Source organism: Lonchura striata, chromosome 2, assembly GCF_046129695.1.
Source record: "Lonchura striata isolate bLonStr1 chromosome 2, bLonStr1.mat, whole genome shotgun sequence".
Lineage (NCBI taxonomy): Eukaryota > Metazoa > Chordata > Aves > Passeriformes > Estrildidae > Lonchura > Lonchura striata.
Genome location: NC_134604.1, coordinates 4,155,367 through 4,183,131, shown reverse-complemented (window position 1 = coordinate 4,183,131; position 27,765 = coordinate 4,155,367). Strand labels below are relative to the sequence as shown.

At 39.4% G+C, this 27,765-nt stretch overlaps 1 protein-coding gene across 2 annotated transcripts in view; it reads right to left on the bottom strand.

Moving 5' to 3' along the window:
- Positions 1–14,286: 14,286 nt before the first annotated feature.
- The window catches only part of MAP3K7CL (MAP3K7 C-terminal like), a 29,022-nt gene continuing 15,543 nt past the window's right edge, over positions 14,287–27,765 (bottom strand). For both annotated transcript variants that reach the window (XM_021535402.2, XM_021535401.2), the window contains exons 4-5: positions 25,588–25,703; positions 14,287–15,406 (exon numbers count right to left, since the gene is read on the bottom strand). In XM_021535402.2, coding sequence (XP_021391077.1) covers positions 15,226–15,406; positions 25,588–25,703 — 297 coding nt within the window. In that variant the 3' untranslated portion in view covers positions 14,287–15,225. The remainder of the gene's footprint in view (positions 15,407–25,587; positions 25,704–27,765) is intronic.

Below are 27,765 nucleotides of genomic sequence, written 5' to 3'. Positions count from 1 at the left end.
GGGCTCAGGACCATGCCTAGACACTTCTTGGTGTCTCCAGGGATGGAGACTCCACAGCCTCTCTGAGCAACCTGTGCCACTGCTTGGTCACCCTTACAGGGCAAAGGGATTCTCTGATGTTCAGATGGAGCCTCCTGTGTTCCAGTTTGTGCCAGTTGCCTGTCCCTGGATGCCATTAAGAAGAGCCCATGTTCATCATCTTTATACCACCCTTTCTGGTATTTTACCTGCTAAGATCCTCCCTCAACTTTTGCTTAACAGGGATGGTGTGCTAAAGGAAGGCTGAAATAGGCCAAAATGCCTTGTGAAAGATATATTTACTCAGCAAAAATCTCTGGTGCTGTTCTTGCATGATTCCAACAATTCTGAGGCTTGCTTTTTCACAGACAAACCTGTAAATATTGTTCTTAGTGGCAGTGCAGGTCTTGAGTGTTTTTGGAGCCTGGGTGCTGTTCTAGCCAGAGCTTACATAGCCTATGACCTTTTCAAAACAGTCTGAAAAAAAAAAACAAACAAAAACAAACACCAGAAAAAAGTCAATGAAGGCTTTTTACATACACCCAGGATGGTGCAGCAGCCTACAGTTACAGTATGCCTTGGGGTTGGTTTGATATCCAGAATGGTCAAATGTATGCTAAGCTTGAGTGCAGTGGTGAAAAGCAGCCTATTGGTGATAGTTTCTTTGCAAATGCTCTATCTTTCCTGAAATTGGCCCCTATCTCTTGTTTGCAGAGATCACATAGGGTTTTCAGTCCCCAGGAGAGACCAGCTTAGTTACATGTTGACTGCTTTATCTCTTAGCAAGTGTTTGGAAGGTTGAGAAAAAGAAGGGAAGGCAGAGGAAGTGAAGGGCTGCCACACTACCAAAGGTCTAGGAGAGAATCTAATTTTTGTGGGTCCTTCTTTGCCCTCTTACTTCCTGATAAAGAGACCTACAAAACAGAATTTCCTGTAAGGTGATTCCTGACTGTTGTTTTGCTTAGGAAATTAATTTTCTCTTAGTATTTCCTGTGCCACTGCGATTCTTTTCTGAAGTACAAAATCCTCCTCTTTTATCTATCTAGCAAATTCCAGCTGTATTGACTCAAGGACTGTCCCACTGTGTAAGTAAGGCTTTGTGTGAGACTGTTGTCTGTGGGTGGGTGTACTCCCCAGGAGGGCAAGAACCTTTTAGCCTTTCTAAGAGGATGTGAGCATTTATAGGACCTGCAGAGCAGTCTTCTCCACCTGCTTATACCAAGCACACTGCTACTCTTGGGGCATCCAGAGGGAAGTGCTTGGCAGAGCAATCTGCTGCTGACTAACCTCTCAAAATGCCCTGGGGCAGTGATGTTCTCCACGGTGTGTCCTACCTGTGCATATTGCCTACTTCTCCTCATGTCCCTCCACCTCAGAGTGACTTGGAAAATTTGGGATTCTGGAGTTCAGGTGGAGCTTTGCAAGTTAGGGTCAACTTGTTCATATCTCTGCTTGCAGGCACGGCAGAGCACAGGAAGGTTTGGACCTGATACGCCTTCAGCTCTGGGTGCTCCTCACATGCCTTAGATGAATCAAAACTAGTTGTTTTTCTCTGAATATGAATTTAATAAATACATACAGAAATTTCATGTAGTGGCTCCTGTGTACTAATAGATCACAAGGTGTTGGTGAGGGCATTTTTAACAGTGTTTCTGAAGCAAAATAACAAATGTAACAGCAGCATTTTGGAATGCAAATCAACTGTCACTGCAGCTGGGAATGTAGGCTTTGGGACTAGCACTTATAGCCTCTGTAAGGGATGTTTATGCAAAATTATACAACTCTAGGGTTGTGAGTTGCAAATACTCCAAAGAGAGTAAAATGGAATATACTATGGGCTGAGTCCCTCTTCTGCTAAGACTAAGGCATTTAACAGAGCTCATGTCCATAAGTAGAAGAGTAGTCCCACTAAGATCTGAGTGAACAAGCCTTTAAAAATCTATTCAAATCATACCCTGTTCTGTTGCATATCAGGAAATGTCAGAGAAGTGTTTCTCCATCATTCTGATCTGTGCTATTTTAATACCACTTGGCAGTTTCATTGGTGGCACAATGTGATTTAGCAAACCGAAACGATATAGCAGAATAAGAAGGAAACTTCCAGACACTAATCTCAAAAAACAAGGAGTAACAGGTATTTTGTGTAAAACCAGTTTTGGGAAAATGTCCTTGTGTAATAATAATTAATGACCAATTTCACCATCTTTGGAAAATTACTTTTTCTCACAACTGTTTTATATATGAGACTTCTAAACCTGTCTGTCAATATACATTCAGATTAGCTGAAATGTGAAGTGATACATGGACAAAACAGAGTTTGAAGTTTTACTCTTTCTGTCTCTCATTGCTCAAATCTGTTTGACTGAGAGATGTCATGTGTCATCACAAGCATGTTGATTCGGATTAGTAGCTGTTCTTCTTCCAACAAGAAACTTTTAACTGTTTTTATGTTGCCAGCAGTTGTATTTGTAAGGACATGATGACTAAGCTTCACATGTTTCTATTAATAGAATATTAATTCTATTAATATTTTATTAATAGAATATTAATATAAAGTTGGCGGTCATTGATATCAATACTTGCTGTTGCATAAAGTGAGAAATACTTTTGATAACCACTTAAAAATTTCTAGAAAATTCTCAAATTTACATTGCAGTGTAGATTTGGGCTCAAAGGTTCTCAGTTGCAGGGGGCAAAGGAAAACTTATTTCTGTCAGGACATGAACGGCCTGCTTGGGTTTTTTTGATATTTGCCAATTGCAGTGGAAATGACACAGCAGAAAAAAAACTGCTGAAGAGTCAGTTGTATTTTCTAGGTACTTTCTGGTTTTGAAATAACACTATCGATTATCATAAATGGTGCAGTATAAATTCAACTGCTGCCAAGTTTTTACTCTGCTGATGCTGGTGAGAATAGAGAAATCAACATTAGAAGCAACTTCTTAACTCATACCTCGTCATTTTCAACATAAATAAAATTTTATTTAAATTAAAAATCACACATTATTTTCATGACATTTCTTAAATTACAATGTATCTTAAGCCTAGTGTAAAGAATAATGTGTACTGGAGAGCAGTCTGCTGCTGCTGCTGCTGCAGAAAGTGATTTACCAGAACAGGTGGACAACCAGAAGGTTGTGAGTTAATGTGCAAGGTGACAACAATGCCACTGGTACTATAAATCCCCTGATGAATGATAATAAGGAATATATTTCTCTCAAGCAAGAAAGACAGCATTTTCACCAGATAAACCCTCTGACAAAGAAAGGCATGATCACAGAATCAGAGAATCACAGAATATCCTTAGTTGGAAGGGACCCAAAAGGGTATTTGAAGCCCATCCTGTGCCTGTGAGAGTTGTCCAAATGCTCCTTGAGCTCTGGCAGCCTTGGTGATATAACCACTGCCCTGGGGAGCCTTCAAGGAGTTCTTCAAGGCTCTTAGTCTTAATCTGACAGCAAGTGCCCCTCTGGGGAGCAGAGCACACCCACACCCAGGAACTTTCCAGGGCTCAGCTCAGCTCAGCCCTGGTGGGACCTGCTGTGCCTTTCCTTGCAAAGGTCACTCTGGGAGCCCACCTCCACCTCTCCCCTAAGGTTAGATAGGGCCTCTAGCTAAATAATTAGCAAAAACTCATGTTGCAAAATGGAAGAGCCTGTGTTTTATTTGCAAGTATTGCTCTGCAGTGACTCTTCTGGGGAGCTAGAAGAAGTAAAATATTAACTGGGCTGAAAGGGGAGGGAGGCAGCTTCATAATAGCTGGTGTGTTTGAAGCACTGCGTTTGATAAAACAGTTCAAACAGCAGTGTTGAGCTGGTGGCAGAGTAGCACAACTGCAAATACTGTTCTGTAGGAAGAGTTTGGAAATATGCCTGGGTATATCTAGGTATACAAACACACCTGGGTTTCTAAAACTGACCTTCACTTCCATCCAAAATGCAAAACTTAAGCAGTATGTTCCTTGTTTCTCCTCCTGCACGCAGCTTGATCTGCTCCATCCTTTCTTGTTTGACCTGAGCATCTTCTCAGTGCTCCCAGCTGTGCATGCACGGACCAGCCACAGCCCAGGAAAGCTATTGCCTCGTCCTGATGAAGTGCAGGGCTCGAGTTTGGAGAAGCAGGAATGGCATTTGCAATGTCCTCAGCTGGTGAGCACTGGTGAATCCCCAGCCTCTGACAAAATGCAGCCCTTTGCCTTCTGACTGGGGTACCTTGCTGGAAACAGAGGGAACTTGGTCCCTCACCTCAGGGCTGTTAATTATATTTCAAAGACAGAAGTATGAAATTTAGGTGGAGAGCTCCAGTACACAAACACTAGGGTTCTGTTTCTTGTTTGCTCTCCCCTGCTCACAAAATTTTGCAAAAGTTGCTGGGAAAGGACCCATTTGCAACATGACAGGATCAGGGTTTACCCTCTGCCTATGTCCTCTGACTTCTTCAGCCTATTTTCTGGTGGTGGGGACACTGTCTTTGAAGCTGACAAAACTTTCCATTGCATTCCTCTGAGCATTCTTTGAATTATTTTGGTAGAAGTTACTAAAAAGCCACAAAAACCAAAACTGCCATTATAGTAAAAGAAACCCCTGACACCTGGGAAGAATGATTTGCAGGTCTCCAATGATTTCAGAAGGCTAATTAATTACTTTGTTATATTAAAACTATATTACACTAATAAGAACTATCACTACTAACTAACTAGAAAACCCGTGACTGACTCCTGAGAGTCCTGACACACACGTGGACCCAACTGGTCAATGAATCCAACCAACCATCACCAGAATCCAGTCAAGCAATCACCTTGGGCAAGCAATCTCCATACCACATTCCACATGGGCACAAACACAGGAGCAGTGAACGAGATAAGAATTGTTTTGATTCTCTTTTCTCTGCTTCTCTCAGGAGAAACCCTGAGAAAGCCAAGTCTCTCTCTGTTCAGAGGGTGTGTGAATACCACATGCCATCACCAGTTTTCCTTAATTCTTCTCATCTCCTTCTGATCATTAGTTCTCCAGACATTAGCCTATTTATGTTGATCAAACATTGCTCTTCTGAAGACATCACCTGGATTTTATTTTAATCCATGTGCACTGTTTTAAGCCTGGAATTAATGAGTTATAAAAAACAAGGAGCAGTACATTAAAAATGTGATCGTTAGCTTGGATTAGATTGATCTTTTTCAGATGCTGTCAGAGTTTCATACAACAAAATACAACACATGTCAACTGCTAGCTACCTTCCAGATCCAAGATATCCTTGGTTTATATATATATATATATATATATATATATAAAATGAAGCTTCATCCAAAGGGAAGGGAAGGGAAGGGAAGGGAAGGGAAGGGAAGGGAAGGGAAGGGAAGGGAAGGGAAGGGAAGGGAAGGGAAGGGAAGGGAAGGGAAGGGAAGGGAAGGGAAGGGAAGGGAAGGGAAGGGAAGGGAAGGGAAGGGAAGGGAAGGGAAGGGAAGGGAAGGGAAGGGAAAAAGAAGGCAAAGCTTTGGTTTTAATTAGTTCTGTTTGATTATTCTGATTAGCAAATCAGAAATGTAGGAACAGGTTCAAGCCAAATTTAAAGGCAGTCTTCTTCCTTCCTAGTTCCAGACACTGGATTATTTTGTGTTTGAACTTGATATAATCTTCCTTCACAATTTACAAAGACCAAAGGAATGGCATTGACAACAGGAGAGAATCAAATTGTAAGATGTAATCACAAGCTAAATTGTCTGTGGCCACATATGCCTGTGCAAAGTGTGCATTTGTGAGGAGAGAGATCTGCGAGCTGAATTGTTGCCAATGCATCAAAGTTTGTAGAAGAGATGGGATGGAGTTGAGCTGTGGGATGTGGGATGTGCCTGCAGAAGCACCTGGCAGGACAAATAAGCACATGGCAGCAGAAAAGAGCAGGTGGCAGAACAGAGAGGCTTGTCCCCTCTGGACCCTGGGAGAAGGAGGTACCCCTATGGGTGAGGAACCTGTTGGAGTGAACAGCGTGTGATCACCCCATAGAGGGACATTCAGAAAGCATCTTGCTGAAGTGGCAACATGGGATAAGCCTCATAGTGAGAATTACCATCTATATAATGACCATACTTACCATATAAAGAAATACTGTGCCTTGAAAAAGTGTATGAAACCAGCTCGTTTCTTTAGAATAAACAATTCAGATTCCCTGCCGGTCTGGGTCCAGGTCATGGTCACTCACAAAAGTTCTTGGGTTACAAAGTAAATTCAGCTTGCACATATTTTAGCTCTATGTCTTTACTCACCACATGCAAACTGAAACTTTCATTTGCTTATCACACATCCAAATTCAAGTAGCAATTCATGTGGAGAGCACAGGACTCACCTTTAACCCAATCACTCCTTCTCTGCCCAGTTCCTACATCAACACCCAGAAGGTGCTTTCTCCAACAAAAGGGTGCCACAACCAAAACTGCAGGAAACATTTTATTTCTCTATCTCATCTTTGAAGCAACTGAGATCTCCTCTTGCTGGAAGAACAGGAAGAGGTATATGAAGAGAGAGAAAAGGGGAATGGAGCCTATCTGACAGACACCCATGGCATTTTTGTCCTAGTCCAGTATTTCTGCTACATTTTCCCCAGAAAACTAAAGAAAGAGGACCATTTCTGAAATTTTTAGTAGCATTATGCTATTAGTCTGCCAGTTAAGAGCTATTTCTAAATGCATTTTATAGCGCTTTGTAAATACTTGACCTTTCTTTTGTGTTTGCTTGCATTTTTTATTTTAAAACTTATATAGTTTCATATAATGACCCTACAGAGTCACTTCATATGGGTTGGCATGGCTTTTTTTTTTTTTTTTGTGTGTGAGTGGGAACAAATGTACTTATCAGGAATGACGAAGAGAATGTTTTGTTCACCACTTCTGCATTACAAGCACCTGGCTTGTGTGGCAGCTGCAGCTGGATCTAGACCAGCTCACGGTGCTGCAGCAAGATGGTTTTGTGCTCACCTTGCCACACAAAGGTCCTCCCTGCTGACAAACACTGTGAAGGTCTTTTTAGCCCCCTGACAGACATCTCAATGGAAAGGCCCTGTTGCATCCCAGTGTTTGAAACCTCCAAGCATGTAATTGAATTCCAATGAATCCCAAACCAGTTAAGGTTCAAGCCGAGGAACTCTGGCCTCAATCCAGCAAAACACTTCAGTGCATGAATAAACCTACTTTGAATAGTCCTGTTGGCAAATCAGTGGGAGCTACTCATTGCTTCATGTTAGGGATATGTTCAAGAGATTTGTTTGATGTGGCCACAGTGCCCCACAGTAAGTGCTGCTTGAACCAGAGTCTAAATCCAGTTTACCATGTGGTGGCGTTAATGATTTCTTACCAGGCAGCCTTGCTCATTTAGAATTGGACAGCTTCATTTCAAAAGCAATGTTAAGCACTTTTAAATGCCACTTTCTCATGACAAACATTCAGAGACTATTTCCTTTTGGACAGTAATATAGTGATAGATTTACTCTGGCAATCAAAATTGAGTTGAAATTCCTTTGAACAGAATTTACAGGATTAGAAGGATATCATAAACATCTGAAAACACTGCACATACAGTCATACTCAGGAGATACAAAGGTCTCAAAAACTGCCAGTAAAAATGGTGTATTTGGTAAAATCCTTCTTCCCTTTTGTCTTCATGTCTCACCTTTAAATACAGTGTAACTAGAATTTTACCTCTTACCATGCTTCAGCCAAATGACAAAGCATAAACCTCTTTTTGTTAATTGAAGGTGAATTCTGAAGCAGCTAAAGTTGAAGATCAGACTTAGTAGCATGCTTTTTTTGCCTTTTTTACCTTTCAGAATGTTCTAGGAACCCATATTTTCCAGAAGCAAGTTTGTTCAAGTAGATTGTGGGATGTGCCAGAGCCACTAAATTCATTACTGGTAAAGCAGTTCTAATATTCCAGCAGAACCACTTCGGGTTGTTGAAACTCAGAGTGGGGTTGGAACCTTGCCCATGCATTAGGACACTCTTCTGAAGCCTGACACTTCCCCTATTCAGATTACTTAACCTAAATACAAAGAGAAAAATAGGAAGAGAACACTTTCTTTTAGAAATAGATCACTCATTAATATTAATTAATATCTTAGTTATTGTACCATTAAATAAGCACTGCAAAGTGCCTGCAGTTGGTCAGTACTGTCTAAAGCCATATAGGCCAGATTTCTAGGTATATAAATCCAGCTGAACTCCAAAAGTAGCTTGAACAAACAGAGATTTTATCTGTGCTGTTCAGTGTTAGGTGTTGAAAACTACACCTCCATTGAAGTATCTCTAGTATCTTAAAAATACTGGATATCACTCTTTGGGTAGTTTCAGATGTGATCAGATGGTGATAAATTTGTACATGGACCTTTACCTCGTTATATTAAAAAAAATTTGCTATAAACAAATAAATAAAACTCCACTTGGACAAACATAGTTGTACATTTTTTAGGTATCTCTGATTTGTAATAATAATGTCCCATTACCCACCAGAGGGAGCTCAGTCAAATGTAAGGGCCTGTTCCACCAATGTAAATTAGTGAGAGCTATTTGAAGGGTTATAAATAGATTTAAGCACAATTTTAGCAGTTAGTGCATATCTGGATGCAATTAATATTAGCTGGAAACTGTAATGTGGGAGGTTTGGGTTTTTTTGCTTGAAAGAACACTCTGTGTATGAAATTATGTCAAAAATAAGTGTTCACATTCTTGGCACAGATAGCTTCATCAGAAAGTACTTCTTCATATGTGAATAGCTGGCTTTTAATTCACAGTCATGGAGGGAACACCTTGAGTAAGTCTATTATTTCAAGCAGCATTCACAGGAGTATGTCTGAATGTGCCTCTGTCTTCCATGAATATTAACACTGGTATTTTTTTGTGCTTACATCTAATCAATAAACACATATACTGATGTACATGCAGACCAGGAATACAAAAAGGTCTGACCACAAGACAGTCAAGTTTCTTAGCAGGTAATGTTAAATAATGCATTTGCTTCTGACTGCTTAAAAAAGTTCAGAGTGGTTGACTTATTTCAGCTGTCCACACACAGCAGAAGAATGTGAGAGTCAAAGACCCAGGCTGGGGAGAGCACTGTGATGAAATGGATGTGGAGAAGTCTGTGGTCACAAGGCAATCTGGGTTGTGCAGGGATGTTTGTCATACACTTCTAAGAAAGCTACAAGACAGAGGTGAAAGTTTTTCAATCACAGAACATCACACTGCTGCTATTCCTTCATATGGAAAACTGGGGATCTAGTTATAAAAGTACCAAAATCTACTTGTACAGCAAAAGACCATTAGTGGGGCTTTAGTTATTTTAGTACTGAAGTGCTCTGGCTTCACTGCAGTTTTTACTTTACATGGGCTATTTATCAAGGTTTTATTTATCTTTAATGCAAATACAACCCTTATAGGACCCTCCCAACTCAAGATTTTCTATGATTCCATGAAGGACCATCTGCAATGCTCTGACATCTGTATCACATCATAACTCTCTTAATTCTAGACAGAGTTGACGAAAACATTACCTTAATGAAGTAAATATTTCAGTATAAAATTTTCGTGTAAACTAGGCTTGGAAAAGTGTTGGGATACATCCAAACAAAAGCTTTTTAATTCTGAGCTAAGGACAACAGCCCATACATTCTATTGACACAAGCCATAAGCAGCCAGAAAGCAAGCAGTTAAGGCAACAGCTCACTCACCAGTTCCTCTTGCTAGCTGTACCTACTTCCTTTCCATCACTTAAAGTTCTCATATCATTAAACTCATGCTAAGCACCCAAAGCACACTGGCATCTGGCTGCACATTTGTTACATCAGCACACACATCCTCATTTCGTTTCCCTAATTCCCGTATTAAAATTCAGTATAAGATTCAGACAAATAATTAAATCCACAGACTACCTACTCTCATATTTTCTAACCAGCTCAAGGAAACCAAGCATGTCTCACAGCAGACACCTGCAGCCTGGGGAGAATTCCTTGCTGCCATATACCAGCACCAAACCACAAAATATCATACGTAGCATTTGGAAACCACCTTGAGCACATGGTGATCATCAGACCATGTCATAAGATCGTCAGACAACTGGATCTGAGCTCTAGGCTGACGCTGCTTACTCAGTGGGGATGGATTGTGGTTGGGGGATTAAAGGAACTGAGGTTTAGAAGGGGGAACTGATAATTGGTGTGTAGAAAAGCAGAGTGACTCATGTGCTAAACCTGGTGCTTTCTACAGAATAAACCATGCAGTGGAGGAAAACAGTGATTTGTGAATGGTTGTTGTCTTTCATTCATATGGGTATAAGTAACACATGACATTACTTGTTAGGAGCACTGAAAAGCCTAGAGGTGACTGGCACCGTCCCAAGCAAGGCAGATTTTTCATTCTTATAAAATAATCTACTTGGAATTTAAAGTGTCATCCTCACAGTTTTGGTGTACACCTGAAAGACCACCTTGATAACTCCCAGTTTAACATTGCAAAACCAAGAGACTGAGTGAAGGAAATGGTGAGGTGGAGGCTGCCCCTCCAACTCTGCTTTGCTGCCTTCCCTTCCTCCATAATGTGCACAGTTGGTGTCTGGTCTTGTCCAACAGAACTGCATCAAGATGAACAACAGGGCCCAGCTTTTTGGGACTTGTTCAGTATTGTAAATGCAGGTGAACCCAATGGGAAGAAATGGCCATGTCTGACTCAAGTCAGAAGGCTGAATGATTTCTTTATTATAACTATGCTAAAATACATTAATATGCTATATAAAAAGGAAGATACTAAAACTACATACTACTTTCTCTGACTCTAACACAACTCGTGACCCTCTCTGAGAGCCCAGCCCCAGGTGGGTTGGATTGGATTGGATTGGATTGGATTGGATTGGATTGGATTGGATTGGATTGGATTGGATTGGCCATCAGGCTCAAACAATCCTCACCAGAATCCAACCAAGCACTCACTCCAGGTAAACAATTCTCCAAACACATTCCACATAGGAAAAACAAGGAGCAGAAACAGATATTGTTTTCTCTTTCATTTCTCTCTGTGCACCTCTATGAAAAATCCTGAGAGGGAGAGAAATGTGCTTGCTGCTGTTCAGTCTTAGTCCTTCACTGCTGCACACCTTCCAGGCCTGTCATGAAGACAATTTCATTGTGGGTTTTCCAGGGATATGTATCACCAGATCATCCTGCATCTGCATGCCATGACATTCCACCAGGAGGGAGAAGACCCTCAGAGCTGTGGGTGCACAGGTATGACTGTGGAAGTATGAAGATGGGAGACAAAAGTCATGGCAGCACCCAGGTTTTGTCAACTCTCCTCACAATCCTCCTGGACAGGACCAATGTTACATCCCTGCCTGGACCAAAATTCCTTTCCCTGCAGCCCTGTTCTTCCACCACTGCACATCTTGTACCCCCCACAGAAAGAGAGGCAAGACTCTTCCAGACAAGTCTCCCCTGTTCCTATAGACACTTCCACTCTGTGCCTTGATCAAGAAAAGAACTTTAGATAGGGAAAATCACCAAGCATCTTTGAGATTTTGACTGTGACTAGCTCATTTCTGCAAGATGTCCTGTGACTGGAAATGAAGCAGAAAGGGTCAAGTGGCAGAGCTCCCCAACCATACAACCCAAAGGAAGGCTGAGAACATCTCTCTGTCCCTCCTGTCCCCACTGTTAGCAGTGTGTGATCGTTACAAAGGCCCGGATGATGGAAGCCTCAGGTGGAAGGTGACACCCTCCAAAGATCATTAACTCACAAAACCTGACAGAATAGAGGTAATCCTGAAAAGGGAAACAGTTTTTTTCAAAAGGCACTGAACTCAAACTCACAGCTCCTCATCTTCCAAACTTCCCAAGTGTCAAGTCACCCTTGGCTCTGGCTGTTTCAAGACCGCATGAGTCACATCCTTGCTAACTGGAAGCCTTAAATTGAATTTGTTCAGCATTCTTTATGATGGAAGGAAGTTATTTAGCAATGATAGAAAATGGAAAGCACAGGTCTTGTTTTAATTTTAAACCCATGTACTTCACTGTGCCTTAACTGGCTTGAAGGAAATGCATTTACCATGGTAGTGGCATGATTTCTTTTGCTAACCTGAATAATCTGGATAATAGCAAGAAATGCACTTTGTCTGCAATGCAGCTACATTTGTCACAGGTTGTAGTCACAGGTTATAAAACTGAACCTTTCATTGGTACTTGATTTCAAAAACAGGCTTCTAAGTTTTTGAACTTCGAAAACCATCTTTAAAATAATTGTATAAAACTTGTTTTTATAGTGTGATAGCTACAACAGGACCTAACATGCAGACCACTTCAACCAGAACACAAACCATATTGTCTATGTGGAAAATACAGGATCAGTATGATAAATGCTTTATTAAAAAAGCCTAATTTCAGCTATTTAGTCAGCAGAGCTCCACTGTAACTAGAGAAAAACTCAGCATGTCAAAATTGGAGACTTGCTGAATGTGAAAATAATTTTCCACTATTATGCTCTTGATAAAACAAAATCAAGAGATGGATGTTAGATACAGCAGTTACCTCTTAGCAGGTTGTTTCAGCTTCCTTTACTCTTTTCAACACCTGGATGATTTTCTGCATGCTATGCTACATTTTAATTTAACTTACCTATGAATATTTGTGGAAAATTCCATTTCCCTACCTTCCTGCCTTTGAATCCTGCTTCTCCAAATATACTTCTTTTTAAAAATAATTTTCAAGGCACACTTTTTCATCCTTGGCACTTCTGTATCAGTTTTAGTCATTTGTATTGTGATACAATTTCTGAGTTCTTGCTCTCAGGCACACGAGCATGCATGCAGGCAAACATGTTAATACAAAGCTGTTATTTTTTACTTTCACCATAACTAAAAGCAGGAGGAAAATTTGATTGCACATAGCTACAGTCCAAGTGGAATATAAATCTTTGACTTAAATTAATTTGGGATGGTTTAAGAATTTCATATTTATCCAGGCTTGTAGGCTAAAAACCTATAAAAAAATAAAAAAAATTTAAAAATTGGCATCTGCACATCTGTAAAATATTTCTTGAATTCTTCTATACTGGTCAGCACCTACAGGTTAGGAAAAACATACTCCCAGGCTATTGCCACAAATGAGGCCCAGCTTTCCTTCTCCACCTGACTGTGGTGTCCCTTAGGTTTTTCTCCCAGCATATGGTCTGTAATTCTTCTGATATCTAAAGCATAGTGACTGCACTTAAATAGAAAATTTCAAGGTAAACACAGTTATTTGTAAAGTAAAGGTCTGCTGTCTGATCCATTTGCATCCAACGCCAGTCCGTCAATAAACTAATTTTATGTACTTTATATGGTTTTCAATGAATTCACTGCAATCATTCGTCCCACTGGGCGATGTTTTCAAGGCTAGATGGAAAAACATTTGAGTAAAATGACAGACTATTTCAAAATGAGAATTCTCTTGTTCGAATCACATAAACACAGGCAAAGAAAAGGACATTCTAGTTTCTGTGGTGTTCTGTGCTCAAAGCAAAGCTCGGATTTCTCTTCAAGTTATGTTTCCCAACAGTGCAAAACCCAGACAAGACTTTTCCTGCACTTCCAGGCCCAATATTTCAAGTGGTTTTTATTAACTCTGTTTTCTTTCTTCAACTTCCACGAAGTACAGTGAAAATTGGATCCTCAGCTAATAAGAGGAATAAATACAGAGTTACACTGCTCGGGGAGCATTCCAGGAAGCCCATGCCTCAAGAGTGGTGATTCCCAGGTTCAGCAGGAAGCCAAATTTGGATGCTGACACTGCCCTGGTGGCTCACGAGAAATGGAAATAAGGTTGTCCTCTCCTGGTACCTTTTCATGCTCTCCTGCTGCAGTGCCAGGTGCTGGAGTAACACAGAGCCAGTTTTCCCATTTGTGCTGCAGGGAATACTGTAAGCAGTTAGCACAGATAAATTAAAGGCAGCTTGTAATTCTTTCTTCGTCCCCTTTGCTGCCAGGAATTGTTCTGATTAACATGAAGTTCAATTTTCGTGGTAAATTAATGATAATAATCAAAGCTAAAGTCCCGTGCAAATCTTAAGTTCATTGTTTTCAATTGCTAAGACACATTTCAATACTAAGAACACATTAAGTTGAATTCTAAGCTCGTGAAGATGTAACAAGCTGCATCTGACAAGCAGAGTTTAAAATACAAGGTGATTTGAGAACATTCAGAAATAAAAGGGCTTTTCTACATCCACTTTTAATGAAAAAACTACTCTATGAATAAAAATGGAAGTATAACAAAGATTTTTAATTTGATCTAAGAAAATACAGGGATAAATAGAGCAAGTAAAACTGACATTTTACTTCCCAGTTATTTGTGTGTCACAGAACTACCATCCCTACTTACAGTCAGTTGTGTTTCAAAATAGACCAGAAAACAAGAACAAAAGATCCTCACAATAATTTTAGTGACATAGTCTCAGTTGGAACTATGATGAAACTATGATTCTTATATTAATTTTTCATTTCTTGCATGCCAAAAAGTATAATAAAAAGACACTCAAGTAATCTTTACACTTAAGGAAGGGAAGTTTGATCTCATCTGTTTCCTTTTAATTTTATAACTTGTAAAGTATCACTCTCAGTGCATTTGTTTGATAAAAAATTGATTTTGTTACTTCAATTTTTAATGTGCAGTTTTTCAGATTTTATACAACAGTGTGAAGTTGACATGAAGTATAGCTTTTACTAGTGAGGACATCTGCTCCAAGATAACTTCCAAACACTTTACGCATGACGAAAATAATTTAAAAAGAATTTACCAAACTAAAATTAACATACATATATTCCATATATTAACATTGTCCCAGTCCTTAGTATGATCCAAATTTCTAACACAGAGACTATTTATATAATTTTCTAGTGTGTCCATATCTTCTTAAATTGGAAGAAATATGTTTAGAAAAGAAACCTGATCCACTAGAACATATAATGGGGATAGATTAACTCCAATTATGTTACTTGAAATAAAACATCCATTATATAATGGATGAAATATCCATTATATTAAGCTACTGGGTGGCAAGCATTAAATAAAATTCAGACTTCTACATACTCTGCATCTGTAGTAAAGTGTTGTAACATATTAAACAAATCTTTATTTTAAAATCTCTTTCCAGCACAGGATCATTCCTGTATGAACTGCCTCACACGAGCTAGTTGGGAGTTATGAGGAGCCCTGTCTTTTTTGGTACTGTATCCTGAGTTTTTCCAGCTGCTCCACGCACTGTGTCTGGGCCAGCTTCAGTGTTCGGTTCTCCTCTGTCAGCTCTGCATACTCCTTAGCCAGCCGAGCTGCATCCATGCTTTCTTTTTCCACTTGTTCCAGTCTGGCAATCAGCTCCTTTCTGATGATTATGAAAAAAAAAAACCCAAATATTAAAAATGGCAGTAGGCAAAAAAATCTGTTTTCCTGTGTTAGGACAAAGATGGGCTGTGTGTTGTTAACTAACTTTTTATTACTTGAACTTGTGTGAAACAAGGGCCTAGAAAATTAATTTTTTTAGAGTGCTGTTTTTTTTTCCCTTTAAAAGACTAAGCTTCCAAAATCTCAGACCAAGCTTGAAAAATGCTTCAGCAGAAGAGAAGGCTTTGGGGAGAACTTAGAGTCCCTTCCAGTACCAAAAGGGGATCCAACAGAGCTGGAGAGGGACTCCTGACACAGGTGACAAGGCAAGGGAATGGCTTCAAACTGAAAGAGAGCAGGAAATGGGATACTGGGAAGAAATTCTTCCTTGTGAGGGTGGCAAGGCCTTGGCACAGGTTGCCCAGAAAACCTGTGGCTGCCCCATCCCTGGAAGTGTTCAAGGCCAGGTTGGATGGGGTTTGGAGCAACCTGGTTTAGTGCAAGGTGTCCCTACCTGTGGCAGGGGATTGGAACTGGATGAGTGTGATTTTGTGATCTCTAACTTCATCAAGAATTGAGCACACAGTTCATGGTGGAGAATCAAGTTCCTAGAGATGACTAGCTAATACTTTGCCAGAAGAATAACAATTTATTTTTCCCTTGAATACCAGGCATCACTGAAAGAGAGTGAGGTGTTTTTGCTTGGTTGGTTAGATTTATCAGTAAGTTCTGTGAAGTGTGCCTGGTTTCCTTTTCTCTTCTACAAACAAATCCAGTAAGTAGTAGGCACTGAATCTGAGCTACATATATTGTTTCTATAATGTGTTTCGATTCAGATCTTAGCCCTATTGCTGAGGAAGAGCTGCAAACCTGACCCCTCCTGGTCCTCTTAAGTACAGACACAAAAGGATTTAAACTGTGACTTCTTCTGGATGGAGTCACACAGTGCCCTATATTCCCAGAGCTGGCCAGGAGCTGGAGTTTCCTGTATAGTATCAACTGAAATTACCTCAGCACAAGTTAAGATAAAAGAGGTCTTAAAACACACTGGAGGCATGAGTAACTCACAGAGTATCTAATTGCTCTCCTCTTAGTCACTCACCAGGCTAGCCTGGCCTCTGGGTTTCCTTTTCCCTTTAAGTAAAATACTCACCCATTACAGGAAGTCTTCTAAAAGGTTCTTTTGATCATTCTGTCTCAGAGATTAGTTAATCTTTTAACTGTTCATAGCCCTGTGACTTTATTTCTCAGTCATGTCAAAACAGTGCTCGGAGATCATCAGTGGGAAGTTGTTAATGCCTTCATAGTGGATAGATTTCACCATCCACACAGTGGACAGTCCTTAAAGGAGCCCACTTGTCAGGCTAGACCAGTGCTTTCAGACAGGAAATTCCTATAAATCAGCAATTTTATCCCCACAGGTCAGAGTATTAACGAAAAGATAACATTTCTGTGTTTGCTGATCACTGATGTTACTCGTAGCTGAAAACCTGTAACAAGTTTTCAAGCAAAACTGTAAATCTGGCTTCTGCACAACACTTCTGTGTGGCCTTCATTTAGGTTCAGGTTAACCTTCCTCTGTCTTTACTGCAGATTTCAGTGATAGCAGAGTTTGCCCATGGTTTGGTTGACTGTTTACAGTCACAGTTACTGCAGTTCAAGGAGTCACAAATTAGAACAGACCCATGGTACTGCCATTTCTACCAGCTGTGCTTCCCATAGATTAAATAAAAACAAAAATTAAAAAAAAAAAAAAAAGAGAAGAGTTAAAGAAAAAAAAAAAAGAGAGAAGAGTTAGCTGCTGTTACAGAATTTTTAAATCAGCCAAAGAGGCAGCATATAGGCATCCTCCTATAAGACAGCTTTGTTTTATACTATGGAGGTAAGGCAGAGCAGCTATGCTGCAGCAAAGCCTCTTCTTTTTCCTTTCACCAGGTGACAGGTTCATTCAATGAGGCCTTTGACAGGAAACTTCAAGAGAGCATTTTTACCCAGTAGAATTCTGTTTACATTTAACACAATAGAGCTGTACAAGTTTTAAACACAGCAAGCCACTAACAGGTTCATTTCTCTGTGCCTGGGCTGCTCTAGATCAACCAGTATTTCTATTTTTCATAGAAATCAAGATAATCTTGCTAGACAGCTCCAATTCATGGGCCTGAGGCCATGAAGGAGTGATTTCACATGAGAAATACATTCAGGGAAAATGAGGTTCTACAGCTCCAGATGCTTGGGGGTTTTTGTTTGTTTGTTTTTGTTTCTCCAGTTTCCCTGGACTTCCTATGGAAGACTCTTATCTCTGAAGACCAAATGAGAACTTATGCAATATTTCTTTGCAATTATTCTCCCATATAATGTTGGACTGAAGGGCTAAATCAAGCTCTTTCAAATTACAGACTGTTAAATTGGAAACGTCCAAACAAATGAATTCAGAATCATTCTTCCTTACTTTCCTTACATTCATCAGCTTTTTGAAAGGGAGATGCAGTGAGCATACTATTAGGTAATCAGCATCTTAAAAGCAGGTAAACCTTTTCTGTGGGAACTTTCAGGACTTGAAAAGGAATAAAGGAATGGTACTGACTGTCCTGGGCGTGAGCCAGGAGAGGCACAGACAGACAAGGTGCAAACTCAGGCAGCTCCAGTAATGAAGGTCAGCTCTGATTCTGTGTCATTCTGTGCAGGCATGGCTTTCATGCTGCTCTCCAGCAATATTCAAGCAGCATAGATAACTGCTCTCCCCCCTCCCCAGGATTTGGATTTGCTAGCAAACAAACTATAAATGCATTAAAGTCAAAATATACTCATTGCTGTAGCCCACACTTTCCTACTCAAACTATTCTGTCATTCTATAGCCTTTTATGTGTTGGCATCTGAGACGTATTTTCATTTGCATTAAAGCAGACTTTAATGGTGTTGCTTTTAAATTAATTAGACTATTCATTAGTCTACTATTAAGTAGACTTATGCAAGGACAATCTCCTCAAGACAGCAGTTACCTTGCAGGGCCTCATCATTCCCCCTGATAGGAAAGCCATGCCAAATGTGGGAAGAGAAAATGACCTTATGGCCACCAGTACACTCCATCTGTTGGAGAAGATGCTGTACTGCCACAGATGCATGAACCTGAATACCTTGTTCACAGTGGGGAAAAGGCAAATCCGAGTCTTTGTGTTCTGGAAACTGTTTTCCTTGTGTCCAGTTCATCTCTAAATACACTTATCTCCAGACAGATTTATCTGCTTAGTCTGTCACTTTTCTTTGTATTTATTCCTTGTGAATAAATACAGTGAGAGTGTTGAGGAACTCTGTATGTTTAGTCATTAAGGCCAGAACAAGAGAAATAATTTCCTCCCTCACAGAAAGCAGTTTCCTTGCACTGAAGTAGTAAAATTGCCCACTTCTGAGTCAGCAGAACCTACTTAGTCCTTTCCCATCAGGATCAACACCTGTTTTTGGGATAGGGTGATGTTTCAGGCTAATACTGTCAGCCTGCCACAGATCTAAAATTAGAGTACCAGGGAATTGCTAAATGTTATGAATGGTGTAGTTTATGAAGCTCACCAAAGGATGAGGACAGTAACTAACATTTACATCTGATCTAATCTAAGATTTGAACTTAGCTTTCAGAGGTTAAAGAACACCATGCTAAGCTCTTTCATCATCTAGACTTTGTTATGGATGCTTAATAAATAGACGTAGCACTGAGTAATCTGTGTTTTCTGTTAATGGTTACCCCAAGTTTAAATATTAACAGTATTGATAATGTAGTTTCCAAACTAGTGCTGAGGTACTTAAAGCTTGGAGACAATCTGTAATGTGTACTTGAAGTGTTCTTTTTGTGAGAGGGGTTTGGGAGGCAACATTAGTGATTTGCATCATAAACCCATAAACCACAAGCAGGAGAAAAACATAGCACTGTCATAGGGAAATTATTTCTCTTGTTCTGGCCTTAATGAAGAGAACAGAGCTCCTCAACACTCTATCTGGTATTTATTAACACTCTCACTGTATTTATTCACAAGGAATAAATACAAAGAAAAGTGACAGACTAAGCAGATAAATCTGTCTGGAGATAAGTGTATTTAGAGATGAACTGGACACAAGGAAAACAGTTTCCAGAACACAAAGACTCGGATTTGCCTTTTCCCCACTGTGAACAAGGTATTCAGGTTCATGCATCTGTGGCAGTACAGCATCTTCTCCAACAGATGGAGTGTACTGGTGGCCATAAGGTCATTTTCTCTTCCCACATTTGGCATGGCTTTCCTATCAGGGGGAATGATGAGACCCTGCAAGGTAACTGCTGTCTTGAGGAGATTGTCCTTGCATAAGTCTACTTAATAGTAGACTAATGAATAGTCTAATTAATTTAAAAGCAACACCATTAAAGTCTGCTTTAATGTAAATGAAAATACGTCTCAGATGCCAACACATAGAAGGCTATAGAATGACAGAATAGTTTGAGTTGGAAAGGACCTTCCAAAGGCAAGGACACTTCCTCTAGAAAAGGACGTCTCTCTTCGTATTAGAAAAGCTGTAATTTAATTTCTGGTATTTGGCAAGGAACATATATTTTGCATACACGTGAGATGATGAAAAAACTGGTCTAGAACGGGAAAATAATTGAGCTAAAATGTTGTCTTTAACATTTACACCAATCTTTTTCTGAAGTACTTAGAGTGTCTTCACAGTGTTGGGAAAGACACTCAAAAAACAGTGTACCTGGAGACATCCTCTAGATTAAAAAGCACAGAAACAGCTAAAACATATGAAAGGCTCCCACAAAATTCAGCAGTCACCTCCACGGCGTGTCATTTGCCAAGAGAGCCACAGTGATTTTATCATCAATAGCAGGACCAGGGCAGTGACTGTCCCACCGTGCTGGGCACTGCTGAGCTGGACTTGAGTCCTGAGCCCAGTTCTGGTCCTCTCACTACCAGAGAGGCACTGGGGTGTGCACAGAGAAGGGAGCAGAGCTGGGGAAGGGTCTGGAGCATCAGGAGCTGCTGAAGGAGCTGGGGGAGCTCAGCTTGGAGAAAAGGAAGTTCAGGAGGGACCTTTTCACTCTTCATGACTCCCTGCCAGGAGGTTGGGCTCTGCTCCCAGGGAACAAGGGACAGGGAGAGAGGAAATGGCCTCAAGTTGTCCTAGGGAAGGTTCAGATTAGATCTCAGGAAAAACTTTTTGATTTAAAGGTTTGTCAAGCGCTGGAATGGGCACTGGAATGGGCTGCCCAAGGAAGTGGTTGAGCCACCATCCCTGGACTAGTTAAAAAACATGTGTGGAGGTGGCAGTGGAGGACGCAGTTTAATGGTGAAGAGGGAGGTGAGGCTGGGTTGGTGGTTGGACTTGATAATCCTGAAGGTCTTTTCCAATCTTAACAATTCTATGATTCTGTGTCTACTCTAATGTGTAAAAGAAGGAAAAGAAATCATATCCATGGCCAAGAAAATGAGTGATCCTAAACGAGGTGGTGATCAAATGATATTTTTTGTGGAGTTATATTAGAATTGTCTGGGGGAGGAAGAAGAGATAACCATCCAGTGCTAAGAATATAAGATACAGCTAGCAACCATGGCAACTCTAATATTTAACTACATAATCCAGGGTCATTATCTGGTAATAGCAATATAACAAGTGCTTGAAATAACCAGCCATCTCATCCCTTTCACCCAAAGTTAGACACCCATAACCATCTGTTATGGAAATACGTGTGTGTTTCTGGAACATAAATTAAATTACATTCTGTGCCCTAAATGTGGTGTGTTCTCGCTTCCACACCCTTTTCTTTATTTTCAATCATGTCTCCCATTCCAGAGTGGTTTTTTCCCTTGTACTACGTATTGCTGGCATAAATGTGAAGAGTGTGAGTGAACACAGCAAACAAAGTTACGATTAAATTAGCAAAAAAATCTACCCAGTGTTCTTTCAGATTCTTGCTATCTTTTTTGTTCTTGAGTAACTTCCCATCCTTATTTGCTTTGTCCTTTGATTTCCCCTTTTTTGATACTGCAACCTCTTTTTCTCTCTCACATTTCCCATTTTCCTGTGGAATATTTATCTTCTCTCCCACTGCCAGCCTAGTACATTCTCATGCCATCTATATTGCACAGAAGAGAACAAGTAAGTAAGCTTTGCTCTCACTTTGATGAAAAACAACCCTTGTCATTTCACTTCACTGACTTTTTACTTTGGCCATACTCATTACACATCAGGCTAAACAGAAGTAAAAGCCTTTGAAAAGTTGTAAAAGATTCAGTGTTTTTCAGTATTGTAAAAAGAATGTTTTACAACTTTCTGTGTCTTGTAAAATAATATAAAAATATACCTGCATATATTATTTCATGTATGAAAGGTTACACTGAACTTTGGGGGTTGGAACAAAAATTAATTAAAGTAGAATTAACTATATTCCTTTTGGCTTTTTTTTTTTTTTGCTAAAATGCTCTAATACCTGTACAGATATTTATCAGGTTAATATTATTTCTTCCTCCTAGCTGACAAATACAAAATATTTGCTCAATCCATTTTCTGCTTTTTTCTGTCAGTCATAGTCTTCAGCATTGTGTGTGTACTACCAGCAGGCACCACAGGTACAGAAACTGCCAGCTGAAACTTGTCATTGGAATAACACAGGTGAATTGATCTGTGGAGAGAAGTTGGGAGCACTGGCTCCCAACCAAGGATAGCATCCAACAGCATTTGTGATTGCCTTTGGTAAAAATGTCCACTGAAAAACACTATAAAAGCTGTTTGCTCCCATTACAAGGGATGCAACTTGATCATTGTCCATTTTATCAAAATAATATTTAAGAGAAATAGACAATAGATAGCAGGCATAGTAGACAATTGGGAATTTTTGTTTCCATACATTAAAATTCAAATGTAGAAGAAGACACCAACAGCAGGGGCAAATTTTAGAAAATTGTGAACTCCATGTTTTCCATTTGATTGTAATTGGTTTGGAGGCTAAAAACTTGTGCATCTTATCAGATTTTTTCGACAAGTGAAAGCATTCTTCCCTTTTAAAAATGTAATACTCAATACTTCCAGTGACAGGGCAGCCAGGGCTGTCTAGGCAACCATTACCAGTGCCCCAACATCTTCACAGGGAAGAATTTCTTCTTAATATCCAATCCAAATCTACTCTCTATCAGTTTAAAACCATTCTGCCTTGTCCTATCTCTACATGCCCTTGTAAATAGTCTCTCTCCATCTTTCTTGTAGGCTCCTTTCAGGTACCAAAAGGCCACAAGTATAAGGTGAATATATAAGTATATGTATATATATATATATGTATATATGTATATATATATATACACACATATATGTACATACACAATGCAAAACATGCATGCCACCCCAGCCATTATAATCCACTCTTCATTCAGTATATACTAGTCCCTAAACTGCTTTTAACTCTCTTACTGTAAGTGCTGAGAATGTTTTTAGACATAAATCAGTTAACATGAGAGCAAAATTTTCTTTTACTTCTTGCTTATTCCTTTGCCTCCACACTTATACTCCCTTTCTATCTAGTTTTAGATAAAAAGCAGGGCTGTCATGTTCAGGTTTGTTTGCTTACGTGTGTATAGTTATATGTGTCCTAATAATTTTTTAATCCACTTTCAAATCTCAAGTTCAATTTCAACCAAACTTCATGTGGTAAGGAGATCCCAGTTAGTTTCTGGAGGGTTTAATAAAAACAGACTGCTCCAGAAAGGAAAGATATGCAATGGGGGAAGGCATGAGACCTGCTCCAAAATACTACAAAATGGATAATCTACCTGGAGAAAAGAGTTATAAACAATCCACATCTGGAGAAAAAATATCTTCAGTTTGCATTTGCAGCTTGATAAACCTCAAAATCAGGCAACCTCAGTGCACTAGCTTGTAGGAAATTAAACCTCTTTAATTCCAGTGCTGTAGGATCACTTTTTCAGATTAAGACACATGGGAGGTGTGAAAGGTGCTGCCCTGATATTTGTCATATTTTGGCATTTCACAGCTATACAGCATGTGAACATCAGGCTACAAATATTTAATTAGAAACTACACATGGGTCTCAATAATATAATTCCATTTGTTGTCTTATACAGCCACTCATAACATATATTTACTGGGGCATGGAATTCTCAGAACATGTTCAGCAAAGACAGCAGTGGTGGAAGCTTCCTGACATTGTTCCACTGGTGGAATGAAGGAAAATGCCAGCCTGGAACTCTTCAATTTAACCCAAGGGAGGCACCACAGGGAGGCTGACCTCTGGGCTCAGAGGTTGATTAGGATACTTGTGAGTTCAGGTAAAGAATTTTGTGCATGTACCTGCTGTTCTCAAGAAGCAAACAATTTCTAATTTAGCTAGAACCATAAACTTATAAATAAAAAAAATTACATTCAAGCAGCAATTTTTTTTTTATTCCAGAAAGTGCAAAAATATACGTGAACGTCTCATTTTCATGGGCTCCAAGAATTCTTCATAAATTGGCACAACTGATTCAGGGTTGTGCCAATAATAATAATAATAATGGATTTATATGAGTAGACTCTAAAACCCTAATGATGGAAGGCTATCTTTGATGTTTATACAACTAAAGTCAAGTACTTGAACAATCATTTGATATTTTATTGCACTTGGATTTTCAGAGTTTCATTTGGTTTTCCTATGGTTTCCACTGAATTGATTGCTAAATACATACATAAGCAGCTTATATCAGACAACCAAATTTGAAAAATCATTGTAAATTAAAAAAAATTACTTATCTCCTAATCTTTTTTAAAAATACCAATTAATTTTGATTGGCAAAGTTCAATTAATGGTGAATCAAATGCAAACGCTGCAAATATGAATCAAATTTAAAATGCATTTTTCCATGACACTGGACATCATCTGTTTTAGCTTTTGTTCCAGTCTGTCAGCATTTGATTGCCACACTGATCATTCAGTGGAAGGGGATTTGCAGGGGTAAACTTTAGCTAGTTTTGACACTTTAGGCAAAAAAGTAACTATATTGTGCCTATAGCCATAAACCCAAATAAAGACATTTAGCTTTCATAGCCTGCAGAGTTTGGATTCAGGGAGTTCTCCGGCTGTCTTGTAAGACTACAGGTATTTTAGCAGTTTCTCTCTTGCTTCTGCAGCTGAAGATTCCCATGCATGCAAACTTGGCTGAACTGCAGGATCAGCTGAGCAGAAATTTCAGTACTCATGCTCTTTCCTCTCTCTGAATTTCTTTTTCAGGTTTCTTGTGGAAAGGGACTGACAGCCACAGAGTGCACTTTGCCATTTAATAGTCAGGCAAAAGATGACAGGGCTATGAGTACTGGCCATAGACAAGAATAAAAGCCTCCAGTTTATTCACTTTTGGGTATGAACACCTGAAATGCCAATGTCTGTTGAACCAGTGTACACCAAAACAAAGCACCTCACAGAAACATGTTTACTAATATTGTCAAGTATTCTAAGCCTAAACGAGGATCCATTTTGCTCTTCATTAAAGTGTGCAATGTTTATTGAAAAAAAAACTAAAATTGAAAAGGAACCTACACCGGCTGAACTGGATTGTTGTGTGACCTGGAGGCTGCCAGTGAAGCTTTTAAGGGACACCCCCAAAGCTGAGCTGTGACAGCCCTTAGTGGCCTCAGCTGATCCTGTAGAGCAATGGGCAACTTAAGCTCCACTGTGACCATCAGGCAGAGGCATGAAACCATCAGGTGATAGGATGGCTTGGGTTAGAAGGGACGCCCAAGATAATCCAGTTCCAACCCTCTGCCACAGGCAGGGACACCTTCCACTAGACCAGGTTGCTCCAAGCCCTACCCAGTCTGACCTTGAACACTTCCAGGGATGGCACAGCCACAGCTTCTCTGGGCAGCCTGTGCCAAGGCTTCACCACCCTCACAGGGAAGAATTTCTTCTCAATATCCCATCTAACCCTGTTCTCTGTCAGTTTGAAGCCATTCCCCTTGTCCTGTCACTCCAGGCCCTTATAAATAGTCTCTTCCATCTTTCTTCTAGGTTTCCTCCAGATCCTGGAAGGCCAGAATTATAATTAAATATATACATATATAGGCATATATGTATAGAAGGTCAGAAAATACAATGTTAACCTTTCATGTTTCAAACAGGGGTTTACAAAGAGAATATATGACAGGAAATCCTTTGGGAAAGTTACTCACTTTCTTTCTTCCAGCAGAGCAATTTCTTTCTTGACCTCATGGTACTCTTCTGCTATTTTGCAGTGCTGTTTATACACCTGCATAGATTCCTTAGAGTCATGACAAGGAGGCAGAGGCTTTAAGAAAAAAAAGAAGAAGAAAAAAACCCCACTGTTTTTGAATGAAATATTAGTTAAACCCCCACATATTTTGAAAGATACAATATTTATCTAAATTCCTGTGAGAATACCTAAAGAATTTTTTCCCCTTAACTGCAGTACATGGCCAACCATTCCTAGTGATGGCCTTTCAAGGAAAGAAAAAATCCAGAACAGTTCCCTGCATAAGAATATGTGTAAAATGTCAAACATATGTGTAAAATTTCAAACATTGTGAGAATTTTCAGAACTCTCCTTGTCAGCTTTGCAAAATTTTTCAAAGAAGGATTTCTCCCTTACCTCCCTCTTTTTCAGCTAGAGTGGTATGTAAACCATATAGCTGATGCATTGGTCAGACCTATCATATACATCTTTACATTGCAGCAAGATCAACCTTTTTTCAATGCACACTGAATGTAATAAATATGGCAAATAAAACCATGCTGTCCTAGGACTCCTTACGTAAATTTAATCGAAAGCCTTGAAAATGCATTTTGGTTAAATGTAGTTGCTTTTTGCTCCTTAAAAATAATGCATCTTAATTCAAGCCTCGGGTTTGACTGTCACATTTTGGTTATAACACTTTCAGGAAGTATTTTTAAGTTATTAGCCATGAATCTATTGACTGTAAATGAACTCCAAATAGCATGCTTGAGCCACCTGTTTGAAGTAAAAGGAAACACTTAAAATAGTTCATTTACTACCCAGTTAAGTAACATCCAATTGCCTTTCACAATATTAGTAGATTATTTTGCATTTCTCGCTGTCCTACCTTGACACTTCTGTGTAGTATAATATTCCCTTAATGAGATTATTAGGAAAAGCACAAGTAGTCAGACTTTTTCTATTTATGATCTTGTAATCCTTTGTTTAATCTAAACTGGAAATTTAAATTTTACTAAACAATCAGAGATAAAGATTAAAAGCATTTTTGTTCAGGAGACAGGGTAAGCTGACTTCAGACATAACCCAAAGCACAGATGTAAGTAATGTATGGAGCTTGCAAGTACTTGTAGTTGGTATGTGATTCCTCACTGAAATTTTAACACAGACACTCATATTCCATATTCTAAATTTAAACCTGCTGCAGCAGAATTGTTTCATAGCACATTGTTTCATTCTCCCTGATCTTGGAGATTTTGGGAACCCGGGGAAAGGGCAGCCCAACACTTGACAAATCTAATTCTTAGAAAAGGGCTTTTAATTGCATTTCAATGTGGATGAGAAAGAGCACCATTCATATAGCCACCCAAATAATAAGTATAAATTTAGCAAGACTGAATATAGAAGTATCACTGCTCTAATCCAAGAATGTGTGGATGAGCCAAAGCAGCATCTCTGCTATCTACCAGAGATCAGCCACTGACATGTGTGTCACAATAAAACAATTTTGAACAGTACCAAGGGGAAAGTCCCCAAACAGTGATACTTCAAAAGAAAAACACAACAAAACACAACAAAACACAACAAAGCAAAAAAAACCTTGGATTTGCTTCCAATTTAGTTTCCACTAATCTAGCTGGTTTAAACCAGTTTAAAAATTAAAACAGCGCTCAGTTTCTATATTCCAGCTTCCCACTCGAAAGATATATATAGAGAGCTAAAAATTAACTAGTCATGCTGAAACTTAGTATCTAAGGCTCACTTAGAACCAGTTGCTAACTTTTAAACCCCTTCCTATTATTGTTTCCTCTTCAGTGACATTTTCTCTTACACTGATATTTGAGCACTTAAATTAAACTTAAAACAAATTAAACAATCAGTTTACTAATTTCTGTTCATAAAATTATTTTCAGTTTGTCTGACGGTAGTAAGCCCTAGATCAAGAATCTTTTAAATTATTAGTGTATTTTTCTTTAAAACAGAAATGTTAGAATGTTTTCAAATGACATTGGATGATATCATAGAGTGGTTTGGTTTGGAAAGGACCTTCAAGAGCATCAAGTTCTAGCCCCTGCTATGGGCAGGGGCACCTCCCACCAGACCAGGTTACTCTGAGCTCCATCCAACCTGGCCTTGGACACTTCCAGGGATGGGGCAG